The 12,518-nt window shown below is 38.0% G+C and overlaps 1 protein-coding gene across 1 annotated transcript; it reads left to right on the top strand.

The window, feature by feature from the left end:
• The first annotated feature begins 2,158 nt into the window (after positions 1 to 2,158).
• Positions 2,159 to 12,224, top strand: LOC309709338 (equilibrative nucleoside transporter 2-like). Its single transcript, XM_082537905.1, has 13 exons — positions 2,159 to 2,592; positions 3,946 to 3,997; positions 4,108 to 4,189; positions 4,607 to 4,743; positions 5,680 to 5,819; positions 6,190 to 6,324; positions 6,465 to 6,562; positions 6,729 to 6,798; positions 6,933 to 7,024; positions 7,387 to 7,492; positions 7,710 to 7,795; positions 8,402 to 8,598; positions 11,511 to 12,224. The coding sequence occupies exons 2-13, from the start codon at positions 3,966 to 3,968 to the stop codon at positions 11,620 to 11,622; spliced, it is 1,287 nt and encodes a 428-aa protein (XP_082394031.1). The 5' UTR covers positions 2,159 to 2,592; positions 3,946 to 3,965; the 3' UTR covers positions 11,623 to 12,224.
• The last annotated feature ends 294 nt before the right edge of the window (positions 12,225 to 12,518 follow it).

Here is a 12,518-nt window from a genome sequence, read left to right as displayed (position 1 = left end):
ATGAGCAATCGCTTTTTGGCAAATACCGGAAATCACTTTTTGGCAGACAATCACTTTTTGGCACAACACGTTTTGGTACCTTAGGCTGCTGCGTAAACTTTTGGAAGACAGGAGTGAGTTACCAACTGGTTTATTTTGATTAACCGTCCCCAACGATGTAGAGTTCCTACAAGCTTCATCCTGTTCCTAAATATACTTTAAAAAGTTATCTTGGTAGTTGTTGTTTGGGGGTTTGTTTGTTTTTTAAATGTAAATAGTGTTGATTTTTTTTTTTATTAGTATTTTTTCCAGTCATGTCACAACACAATTTAAATCAGATATTATACCTAAAACATCGGCCCGTCTATTTTCTTATACCAGTTTGAGGCAGGTTAACACACAGAGACAGACAACAGATAAAAAAAAACAAGTGCTGGATAAACAGAACAGCTGTAACAAGGCTGGTTAAGGTAAAACGCTGTGCTGTGCTTGTAATGGAAGAAGAGCACTGTCCAACTTTGAAGTGATCTTAGTTCCTGGAAAATGAGCCATGTTCCTTTACTGAGAGTATTGGATCTGATTTTTACAGCCTATTTTGTATTTAGGATCCCAAGGTGGAAACCGTTTCCTAAACAACAGGAACAATAGCATACACTAACAGTCATGTCAGACATTACTAACTGAGACTGAATTCAACGTTTCTTATATGCAGGAAGATTAAACTCTGATGTCACAGTTCAACCTGTCAAGGTCTAAATCATCTGATTGAAGACAACACTGATAATCTTCAGTTATGAATTTTATATGCTTTAAATTGTTATAGCATATATAGCTATATGCTCAAGTCAACCCTGCAACACAAAGCGCATGTGGCACGGCATCCATGCCATCACTAACTACAGGAAGACGACACCTGCCTGCCATGGTGACGCCTCCATACCAGATGCACTGAACAACTTCTGCACGGTTTGACGCTCAGAATGATGTGTTGGTGAGGAAGTCGAACCCCACTCCTGGACTTTCTGTCGGAGAGACCTCAGACAGTTCGGATCGGTAACAGCATCTCAACACCACTACACTGAGCACTGGAGCCCCTCAGGGCTGTGTGCTCAGCCCACTGCTGTTCACTGCTGACTGACGACTGTGCAGCAATGCACAGTTAGAGACACATCATCAAGTTCACCGATGACATGAGTGTGGTGGGTGTCATCAGCAGCTTTGATCTTTACTTTCGTCTTCTTCTGCCTTTTCCAATTCTATTTAAACAACTGACAGACAATTTGTTCTTTTTAAGCATCCTCTAAGAACATTGTGGTGCTGTGAAAATCACATAAGGATAGCATGACTGATGTTTTCTTTGATTACACAAACCTCATGCAGGAGTAGTAAATGAATAATAGCTATTGCTTTTTAAATAACTGGATATCAATGACTTTAGCTTATTATATAATATTATACAGCATATTTCTAACCAACTCAACTGTGCGGTTCAATTTCTCTTGACAGCACTTTCTTTAAAAACATAACACATTTTGGGATGAACTTAGGGCACCATGGCATCATCTAGCAGCAGATTTTTATCAAGAATGTCTTGGTATGTTTTTCCATTCATCCTTTAATTATTTGAAGTGTGACTGTAGCCTACTGCTGCTGAAATACTGAAAAACAGACACCATCATGTTCCCACCTCCAAAATTCACTGTTGATGCAGACTGAGCAACTTTCTGCTGGATGATTTAACTGTCTGGATTTTGGCCAAATGTATAATTGCCAGATTCTGATCCACTCTTCCTTTCCTGGTCCTCGTTGTGAGTTGTTTTTTTTTTTTTTTTTAAATCATAGAAGCTGTGCAATACTGTACAGCAGATTAATGGGACAGCACTGCAGATGCTTTAAAACCTGCCATAGAATCCTCTGGTTCTTCAACATTAAAGTAATCCAGTGACAGTTATGCGTATTTCCACTGCTGTACAGCAAACAATAACTGTTAATAATTAATTTTGCAAACTTTATTTTTCAAACCGTAAACAAATACGGTTTAAAAGAGCACTTCATAGCTGCATAAGAGTAACTCAGATTAACCAAGTAACCTAAAGTGTCCAGCTATCATATAAGGACCCCGTCCTACTTTGGGCTCCGCCTCCACATAACTTCATACGCGCGCGGGTTATTGAATTTACGCGCGAGGAATTTAATTCCGCCAGTGAAATGCAATTATTTGCTCAGATTAGTATTATTATTATTATTATTATTATTATTTGCTCGTGCATTTGTTGTAACATAAATGTCATTCCATATTTGTCTCTTCTGGTTTCTCACCCATCTAAGGGGCTCATCATCTCTGCCAAGTTCTAGTTAAAAGAAGAACAACTTAATTTGAATGCTTAATAGGACTGTATGTTACAATCCTTAGAGTAATTAGCACAATCCTTGAGTGGGTTGGAAGCGGGGGAAGCACTCGAACTAATTCGAAGTTCCGACGCATCATGTTTCATTTCATCATTTCCTTGTTCTAACGCTTTTGGCGGCACGTTTTCCCACAACCATCTTCTTCACCGCGTTTTCATTCATCCATCCAGGGATACCCAGAAGAAGACGTTGTTCGACTCGCAGGTCAGCTCCGACTCGAGTGCTTTGTTTTTATTAGCTTGCTTCAACACAGCGTTTGGCTTTTGGATGTTAATTGTCGGTTTGGTTTATATCCCATAAAGAATCGGAACACGTGTACTTGTTACTACTTAATGTATCGGTTACTCGTCTTTTAACTTGCTGGGTAAATTTAAATTCATCAAAACAATTAAAGTTGGGGTTAATTAAACTCAAACGCAGCTTCCGTCGCTAGAATAACGAGACACATATATTTATTCAAAGTTAATATCACTTTAATGATCCATCCTCTAAAGTTTCTTTAGTCAGGCAGTTGTTACAGATATTTAAAAAAAACAGCAATATGCTTTAATCCGTTGAACATGTATTATGTTCCTTTCAGTAGATTAAGAAATAAAGTAGAATAATGTGATAAGACAACATGTGGAGATGTGACGTTAAACCATATTAATGACGCACGTCGATGTCTCACAGCCAGTCTCGGATGGACAAACCCTGCGGCATGGGGTGGCATGTGCCACACTACAATGATGTCTTGCCACCCTAGTTTTGCATATGACAGTGTTGTTTATTAAAATAAGATAGCATTAACACCTTTAACTACAGTTAACACGAAATATAAATTCTCAAACTGAACATATTGCATAGCGTTACCCCCCACCCCTCCATCATTAACACGTGGTTCAGCCCCAATAGTGCGGACAGATGTTGTGCCAAAAAGTGTTGCCTGCCAAAAACTGATTTCCAATGTTTCCGTGTGTTTTTTATGTGTAATATCTTTACGTATGTTGGTAAATAGACTTCGGTGAACAAGGTTTACAACAGGGTTATATATAAAATGTATAAATTACCTGTTTGTCAAGTACCCTTATAACTCTGTGTTATTGTACTTACATTATAACCAATCCGGTCCTTTTTGTCCACTTGATTGTTACAGGGATGTTGTTTGTGGCCCATGATTACTTGATGTCATTCATGAGGGTCAATTTTGACACATGTTTTACATATTATAGACCAACAACTTATTTATAGCATTTTAAATATGAGCAATCCGTTTTTGTCAAATACGGGAAATCAGTTTTTGGCAGGAGATCACTTTTATCCCTGTGGTGTTCTCCTCTGTCTTGTGGCAGACAAACAAATTTTTACAGTTACAAATAATTTGTGGGGCAACTTATTGTGACACCTGACTGTTCTCTCATTTGAGTTATACTAGTATTTTTAAATGGTTGTACAAAAGAAACAAGAACAAAAAAAAGTTTCTGTTCCTGCAGTCAACAGAGCATTTACTCAGTCAGTACATGTGATGGAAACACATCATTTTAATCATTATTAAGGGTCTTCTATTGACATCCGCAGAGACGTGACAAACTATCAGGATGTCGAATGAAAAGAGTGCACCTGTTGACCGGTGAGTCTGATTCCTAGAGATATACACACATCTAAAAGAATCCTCCTTTACATTGGAGGATTCTTTTACACTGGTTGGCGCTTCTTCTCACTTGTATTTTGTTTTCACAGCGGACAGGCTGTGGCCCTGATTATCTTTGTGCTCGGTCTAGGAACTCTGCTGCCCTGGAATTTTTTCATCACAGCATCTAAGGTTTCATGTTCACGTCATTTTCCACATTTTTAGCAGCAGATTCTTTACTCTAAATTGAGACCATCTTGACTATCGTCTATCCCTGTATCACATGTTAGCACTGTTAACTTTGAAAATGGATTGTGTAGGTAGGCAGGTCAGTTTGTTTCAATGTATACATTTTAATTAAATGATTTTATTATTAAAATAATGAAATAATGATGATTTTACTTAAAAACTGCTTGTATTTTATTCTTATTTAGGATTTTCATGATACACTACTGAGAAGAAAACAAGTTAAAAAAAACATGTCTGCAATTTTGCACAGGGATTCAAATCATTCTTGTTCTTTCTGTGTTTATTCTGTTACTTGAATCTTATAGCATGTACAGTATGTCCTTTTATAGTAAATTGCTTTTTTTTATCTTCCTCTTTAAGTATTTCAATGAACGTCTCAACTCAACTGGCACATCAGGAACTTCTCCCAAAGACTATAGCTATGACAGCTGGATGGCTTTGCTTTCCCAACTGCCACAGCTGCTGTTTACCCTTCTCAACTCTTTCCTGTATCAGCGGTGAGTGTTAAGAGCACTAAAACTGCTTGAATGGCTCTTCTAGATTAAGTTTGAGTCACAAGAACAAGACCTTTAAAGTTTTTAAATCTCTGACACTTTGGCTTCAGGTATCCTCTGATACCAAAGTGAAATAAATAAGCTGTAGTTATTACTTTGAAGAAGAGGCCATGTATCACTCTTTATGTGTAAGACAACATCATAACCATAATACAAAGATGCAATCTACTTTCCTAACTTTGTAAAAGGATAAAGATAAGAAATAAATAGATCCAGAAACATAAATTTACTGAAATGTTATGAGTGACCCTAGTTTCTCATGCAATGGCAACATAACATGTTCATTTTAATAAATGCTTTCCAGCAAGTATTACACTGACTATAACTACAGTGAAATCCAAGACACAGTGAGGGAAAGCATTTTGGTCATCAGCTTTTCAGATTTTTCATTGCACTTTTTCATAGTGGACTATTACAAACACAGAATAGATGCTGCCGCAAATTCTTCCAGACTTGACCCTTGACCCTCCCTCCATGATGTTAGCGTTCCAGGTGCGCTGTTGCAGATGGGTGGGACAGTAACAACAAAGAATTTACATTCATTGAGTTTTTGAATTAGAGTTAATTATATGATTAATGTATTTATTTGTATTTGTTTTGCTTTAAGCAGTAGCAGTAGTAGTAATGTTAATGTTTTTTTCTTTAAACTGACTGAATGAACGAGCACATCTGCTCCAAATCTCTGTAATGTTGTTAGGAATTACTGCAATAGTCTGTAAGCATAGCTGGCTGGTACTGACAGAAATATGATGTCAATGTTAATAAAAGTTGAACCAAGCTGTCCTTAGTGGACAGGACAGGACCAGGTTTACCTGAAAACTAAAGAGTCTGATTATCTCCTCTGTTATCTGATGGTAATGAAGACATGTCTCTGTGCAGCGTGAGGGAGCGTGTTCGTGTGCCCTTCAGCCTGGTCGGCATCTTCCTCCTTTTCTCTCTCACTGCTGCTTTGGTCAAGGTCCCCATGGAGCCGGACAACTTCTTTTCCATTACTATGGCAACCATCTGGTTCATTAACAGTAGGTTCACTCAAACGATCCCATGACTGCAGTAACATTTTTACAGCTACAGATGAACTATGTAGCAGCTGTAAAATGTTTGTATCAGATCCCTAAATGTTACATTTGGCACTGGCAAATCACAACGTAGTTCAAACATTAAATTGTAAATACTTTTCAGGCTTATTGTCTTTATCAAAAATATGCCAAGAATTATAGTCTAAGTATATATATGTGTATATATATATGTGTATGTATATATATGTAGACTATAATTATAGTCTAAGTATATATATGTATATATATGTATGTATATATATATATATGTGTATGTATATATATGTAGACTATAATTATAGTCTAACTAATCATGTACCTTGTGTGAGTGCAGTGTGCGGAGCAGTGCTGCAGGGCAGTCTCTTCGGTATGGTGGGCCTCTTACCCCCTCGTTACAGCACTCTGTTCATGAGTGGTCAGGGCCTCGCTGGGATCTTTGCCGCCTTAGCCATGCTCTTCTCTATTTTAGGTAAGCATTGATCCTCCTCACAGGCAAAATGTATTTATTTTTTTATTTCATCGTTAGTAATTTAAATATACCAGTATCACACTGTAAAAAATGTAAAATTACTGGAGTTTGGAGGTGTAAATGAAGCTGTTTGCCTGCAGGTAAATCAGATCAAAGCTCGGCTGCACTGGGATACTTCATAACACCCTGTGTGGCTACTCTGGGGACTCTGGTATGCTACCTGCTGCTGCCACGCCTGGTATGGAGACACCACATAAAATCACTATCACAAAAGGACATGAAAATGACTGTTTTGAACTGAACTGAAAAATCTGTGTCATATATTAACTAAAAAAATGAATTGAATCATGTCAGTGGAAGAAAAGCCACATTACAGTCTTCTGAAAATGTTGACTCCTCTGCAGAAGTTTGCTGATTTCTATCTGAACAGACATCAGCCTGATAAAGTGGAGGAGGTCTTCCTTGAGAGCACAGGTTGGTTCTCATTAAGTATAATGAATAAAAATATGATTTCTTTCAGCGTTATGTTAGATAGCTGACATGTTAGCCGAGCTACGTTCAGTGTTAATGAGGCTTACAACTGATTCTTTTGATTTTTCCTTTCAAAGAAAAAAATAAAAAGGACCTGGAGGCAAACGGGAAGCTCAGTAAGCAAGAGGAGAATCAGGAACATTCCTCAGTCCTGGCTGTCTTTAAGAAGGTGAACGTTAGCTTTGGTGTCCATTTTTTAAACTTCTTCTGCTAGCATTAACTAAACCCCTCAAACCTCCTCTGTTGATCACAGTAACATGTTTTAAACTGTTTAGACTTTTGCCTACATAGAGACATACTGGTCCGCGGCTCCAAATCTAACAACCCAAAATTGTTATGATGGCGCAGTCTAATGTAATAGTGGAAGCTGGCTCTGAGAGGTTGTACAAAGTCTTCTATCAAAGAGCTGATACACTTTTGCTAACCTCAGATGAAAAATGTTCCTCGTGTAGTCCTGGAGCTTATCTTCACACGCGTTCCCAAATGCCTCCTTACTGGAATCACTGACTAACACCTTCCTGTGTTTCTCAGATCTGGCTGATGGCTCTGTGCGTGACGTGTGTCTTTGCTGTTACCCTGTCGGTGTTTCCTGTCATCACGGTGCGAGTAAGGACTGTCTACGACAATGCTGAATGGGGTAAGACATCATTACAGCATTACTGCAGACTACAGAAGCATCTGGTTGACCATATGACTCCAGAGCAGGTTATGTGTTCAGCACAAGTTTGTGTAATGGTCTAACCAAGTTAAAGAGAAAGAGAAACCCTCAGGCCATTGAAAACTTTCTGCAAAAATTCCTCGCTCACCGATGAATTCTTCCTTATAGTCCACCCTCTGCTTCCTCTTCCTAACAGACAATGTGTTCACCTGTGTCTGCTGTTTCATTGTTTTCAATGTCATGGACTTGGCCGGTCGCACAACCCCATACATCGTCCAGTGGGTGAGTCTGCAGCCTGCCTTCTTCAAACATTTTTGTTTCTAAGATAGAAATCAACAAACCAATCGAATATTGTTTCGTGAGGACTGGAGGTGTTTTTTTCCACTTCAAAGGATTCCTGTGGAAAACGGCCTTTACTGAAGGATTTCAATAAAAACCATTTTGATTATGAAAACAATAAAAAGAAATGTTGTTTTAGTATTGGAATTTTTACAGTGTCCATAGTCTAAATATATTACTTAAATAGTTTGATAGCATCGTTATTAGTTATTAGTTATTTACAGTTACATGTGTCCACATTATAGACAATATAAGCACGGTTATTTTGTTGCATGGTTATTGTGATGTGAAACAATAACAGATGAAATCCACAAACTTTATAGTTTAAAGTCCAGACTTTTGACACAAGTTGAAACTGAGGCTGCGTCTTGCTGCTAGATCATCTTAAATCATGTGATTTGGAAATGCAGGCGTGTCTACTGACTCCAGAGGACTGATAGCTGAAATCCACACAGCACTCATTGAGTCATTATGTTACACGTAATCTGACTTTGAAGTTGCGATGTTACAGATAACTTCAGCGACTGATTTCTGTATGTTTTTGTGCAGCCGTCGAAGGAGAGTCGTTGGTTTCCTGCCGTCGTGTTTTCTCGCCTGGTCTTCATCCCTCTGGTCATGTTATGTAATGTCCAGGACTCTAAACTAACCGCCGTCTTCCGCCACGACTGTGCCTTTGTCGTCATCATGGCTCTGTTTGCCTTCTCGAATGGATACCTGGCAAGCCTCTGCATGGCCTACGCTCCACAGTGAGTCCTCAACAGACCCCAATTTAAAAAAAATCCCTCTATAGGATATAAACTGCTCTTTAATGATGTGACTTAGTTTGTGTGCTAACACGTGAAAACTTCCACAACTTGATTACAATGAGGCAGATGTGATGGAGCTTGAAGCACAAGATAAATCAATACTTTACTGATCCCACGAGGAACGTGATTGTGTTACAGCAGCAGCATAAGGTCAAAGTGCCACAGGTGCATAGTGAGGGACTTTTACTGTGTGAGAGTGAGAAGAAAATCTCTCTATAAAACAGTAATCTAAAATAAAAAATAAGAATGAGAAAATTTCCATTGGAGTTTTATTTGATTTGTTTGAATATTTAAATTAAATTAAGCGTTTGTACCTGAAAGTAGGTGAAAACTGAATCCTTGCTTCACTTTAACAAACTCAAGAATTACAGACAGAAGAAGCCAGTCACAGCTCCGAGTCCCCACATGTTGGCCACATGAGCTACACATAAAATGTAACATGGGATTTATTTCAGCCGAAATAAAGAAATAAATCTGCCAAAGGTGCAGACCGCCTACTTTATATGGCACCTTATATGTATGTTACCACTGACTGAGAACACTACACCCACTGACACATGCACACCATTCCTGTGTTTCTTGTGAAACATGTCATTCAAGTCACAGACTTCAGTGGAACAAAACAAAGACATTCAGCACAATTTTCTGGCTGAACAAAACCCAAGAAGAAGAAGAATGTCTTGTGGCACCTAGTGGCTGGATGGTGCAACTGCAAAATCTTTTGGTGTGAATTTTGAACAGGGTCAGGGAAAGTTCCCTCTAAGCTGCGCACGTGCGCACTGCTGACACGGTCTCTGCGCACAGAAAATCTGTGTTGTGCACAAAAAAGAAAAAAATTGAAATTAAAATTAAAACTTTAACAATTCTGTTTTGCAGTGTTAGTAAGTGACTGGCTGCTCCCATATGGTAAATGGTAAATGGCCTGTATTTGTATAACGCTTTACTTAGTCCCTAAGTACCACCAAAGCGCTTTACACTACATTCAGTCATCCACCTATTCAGACACACATTCACATACTGGTGATGTCAAGCTACATTGTAGCCACAGCTGCCCTGCGGCGCACTGACAGAGTATGGGATTAGAACGATGCCACCTTATCCCATAGTCCAGCCAATAATGTGATTCACATTCGTATATACGCAGCTAATAAACATCGTTGACAGGCTATGACAGCGTCCTTATGTGCTGACACCGGTGTTTTAGCTAGCAAAGCGGCGTGGCTGATGTGGAGTGAAGCCACGGTCATGACATGTACAATCTTTGGAGATGTGAGCAGGACAGACGGAACAATTGGTGGAAAAAGTGTGGACTTTATACCAGTTTTTAAATTGTGTTGATCGGCCACATAAAACCAGTTATGATAAAATATCTGCAATGTTTGGTTTTCTTCCTGAATACTGTCGTTGTTTATATTTACTGCGGGAAGAAACGGTAAAAACGGCGTTTTATAAGGAAAACACTCGAAAGCCTGTGAGCAAAGACAAAAAAAAACAAACCCTTTCCTATTGGTCGAAAAATGTACCGTGTCAACCAATGAAAAAATGATATGGCAACAGTTGTTTAGGAAGGGGAAAGTTTTAGGGGTGACGGCTGTGTATTGCGACGTTTAGCGCAAATCTTGTGTAGTTAGTGTGTAGTGTAGTCAATAGTTTTGTTGTGTGTCAGAACAACGAGGCGACTGCTGAATGTTACAGGTGTTACAGCAGTGACACATCTGCTGCTGTCAGGCCTGCAGGTATCAGGCTGTTGTTCTCCTTCATCTCATAGTGGACAGAAATTATTTTTTGGAGTGGCACAAATAATTTGTGTGGATTCAGATTTGATGCAGAACAGCTGATTGTTCTGTAGAAAGTTTGAAGTGTTTATTTAAAAAACACCTTGGCTGCATTTTTAGATAAACAGCTGCAAAAAAAATTGCTGTTTGCAAAACTCAGTTACTTTTTTGAAGAAGTAACTATATAATTAATTGCCCAACATTGGTCATTATATGCTGTATTTTGCAGACAGAGTTACAGGACTCTCTCCCAGACCACAGACTCATAATACAAGTCAGAGCTTTATAAAAAAGAAAGAAAGAAAGAAAGAAAGTTGTGTTTTCAAAGTTGGAGTTCAAGTTATTTTTACTTCCAATTGTGTTAGCATACTACACAGGTCATGAACAAGATTTTTTTTTTAATTTTCATTGTAAGTGGGGCTAAAGCACTTAATTAAAAGTAGTCTAACATAAATGTAAATGCTGTAATTTGATTACTTTATTAAACCATGTAACTTGGATGGATTCGATGCCTGCGTGACCACAGTGCACACGTCTGCTGTTGCTCACAGTGGTCCAAGTGTCCGCTCAGGGAGTTTGTGTGTTCAGGGATCCCTGAAACCCTCCACCAGCCCTACTGCAGAACAAAAAGCAAACTAGGATACATTTATAGGAAGTAAATAAGGTACTTTAACTAATAACTAAAAAATAACAAACTGCTGCACAATAATTGAGAGAAAACACATCCCAAATGACAAAAAACTTTCAACAATGAATACAACAAAAACAGACTAAACACAGGGGAAAAAAGGAGACCAACACTGAACTTTATCAGGCATTAACAAGAGAGGGAAGAGAAAGGCAACAGGGAGGAAACAGAAAGCCACATGAGGTTTTAAACCTTCAAAATAAAACAGGAAGTAAACCAAAGTAATACAGGCAACATGAAGACACAAGCACTTCACTTGTACTGATGGTTTGTGAAAAACTTTCATGTGTTTTTGTTGAAGAATAAATGAAAAAGATGAATCGACTTCTCTGTGTGTTGTGTTCACTGTACTGGATAGTGTTGTAACTGTGTGTTTTCGTCTCCTTCAGGTTGGTGCGGTGTAAGGATTGCGAGACAGCTGGCTCTTTGATGACCTTCTTCTTGGTCCTGGGTTTGGCTGTGGGAGCATCGTTCTCATTCCTACTAGGAAAACTGGTTTAAAGGTAGTAGGAAAACTGTATATCTGACATTTGATGACATATTGTTATGAAAAGTGTAAAAGCACTTGATGCTTATCCTGTTCTTAGTTATATGTTATATCTTATATGAGACACAACGACAACTCTATATAAAGTACTGAGCTGTCCATTTGTTGCACTGGCATTTTAAAGTAAGCCATGCAGGATTTCTAAATGAATGTTTTACTCTTTGTAATACAGAGTAAGTATTTCAGTGTCAGGTAGGTGCTGGCATTATTTTACGTGATTTGTGTCACATTGAATACTTCATTGGAAAGGGCAATTCATTTGAGAGACATTGATCAATGCAGCTAAAATAAATCATTTCTCTCTTGTTGTTTTTTTTAAAATATTAATTAATATTAATTAATGGGACCTTTTATATCTTTGCTTTACACGACTGTATTTATCTCTCAGTTTTTCAGTGTTTTTTTAAAAATATTAATGTTTTTTACCTGAAGACAGTTTAAAAAAAATACTTAAATTAAATGAACTATAAATTTTTTCACTGCTTATTTCTGTTTTTGTAATTTTTATACGTTGCAATAAATGTTTTTTTTTTTATGTATGTTCAAACTTTTAATAAAGGCTTGTTCAAAATGGTTTCCCATTCTTGTTTTATGTCACAGTTTACAAATTGATATATTTGCCTTTGTATCAAAATGTCAAAGTATCAGTGAGTCCAGTTTTTGTATATTTGCATGACCTGGCAGTTCAGTACATCCCATCCTGCCTTAGTGGTATTAGTCATAGTTGGGGCATTACTCTGTCAATTACTCTGATTACAGGCCTCATCCAACTTATGTGATCCAACCTGTCTAAATGGATGGATGGGTGGAATTTTTTAAATAGGGAAATTCTATAAAAAACGTACTGGCG

Source organism: Aulonocara stuartgranti, assembly GCF_965226115.1.
Source record: "Aulonocara stuartgranti genome assembly, chromosome: 6".
In the NCBI taxonomy this organism is placed as follows: Eukaryota; Metazoa; Chordata; class Actinopteri; order Cichliformes; family Cichlidae; genus Aulonocara; species Aulonocara stuartgranti.
Note: the sequence above shows the minus strand (reverse complement) of the source record. Positions and strands in the feature narration are given on the sequence as shown.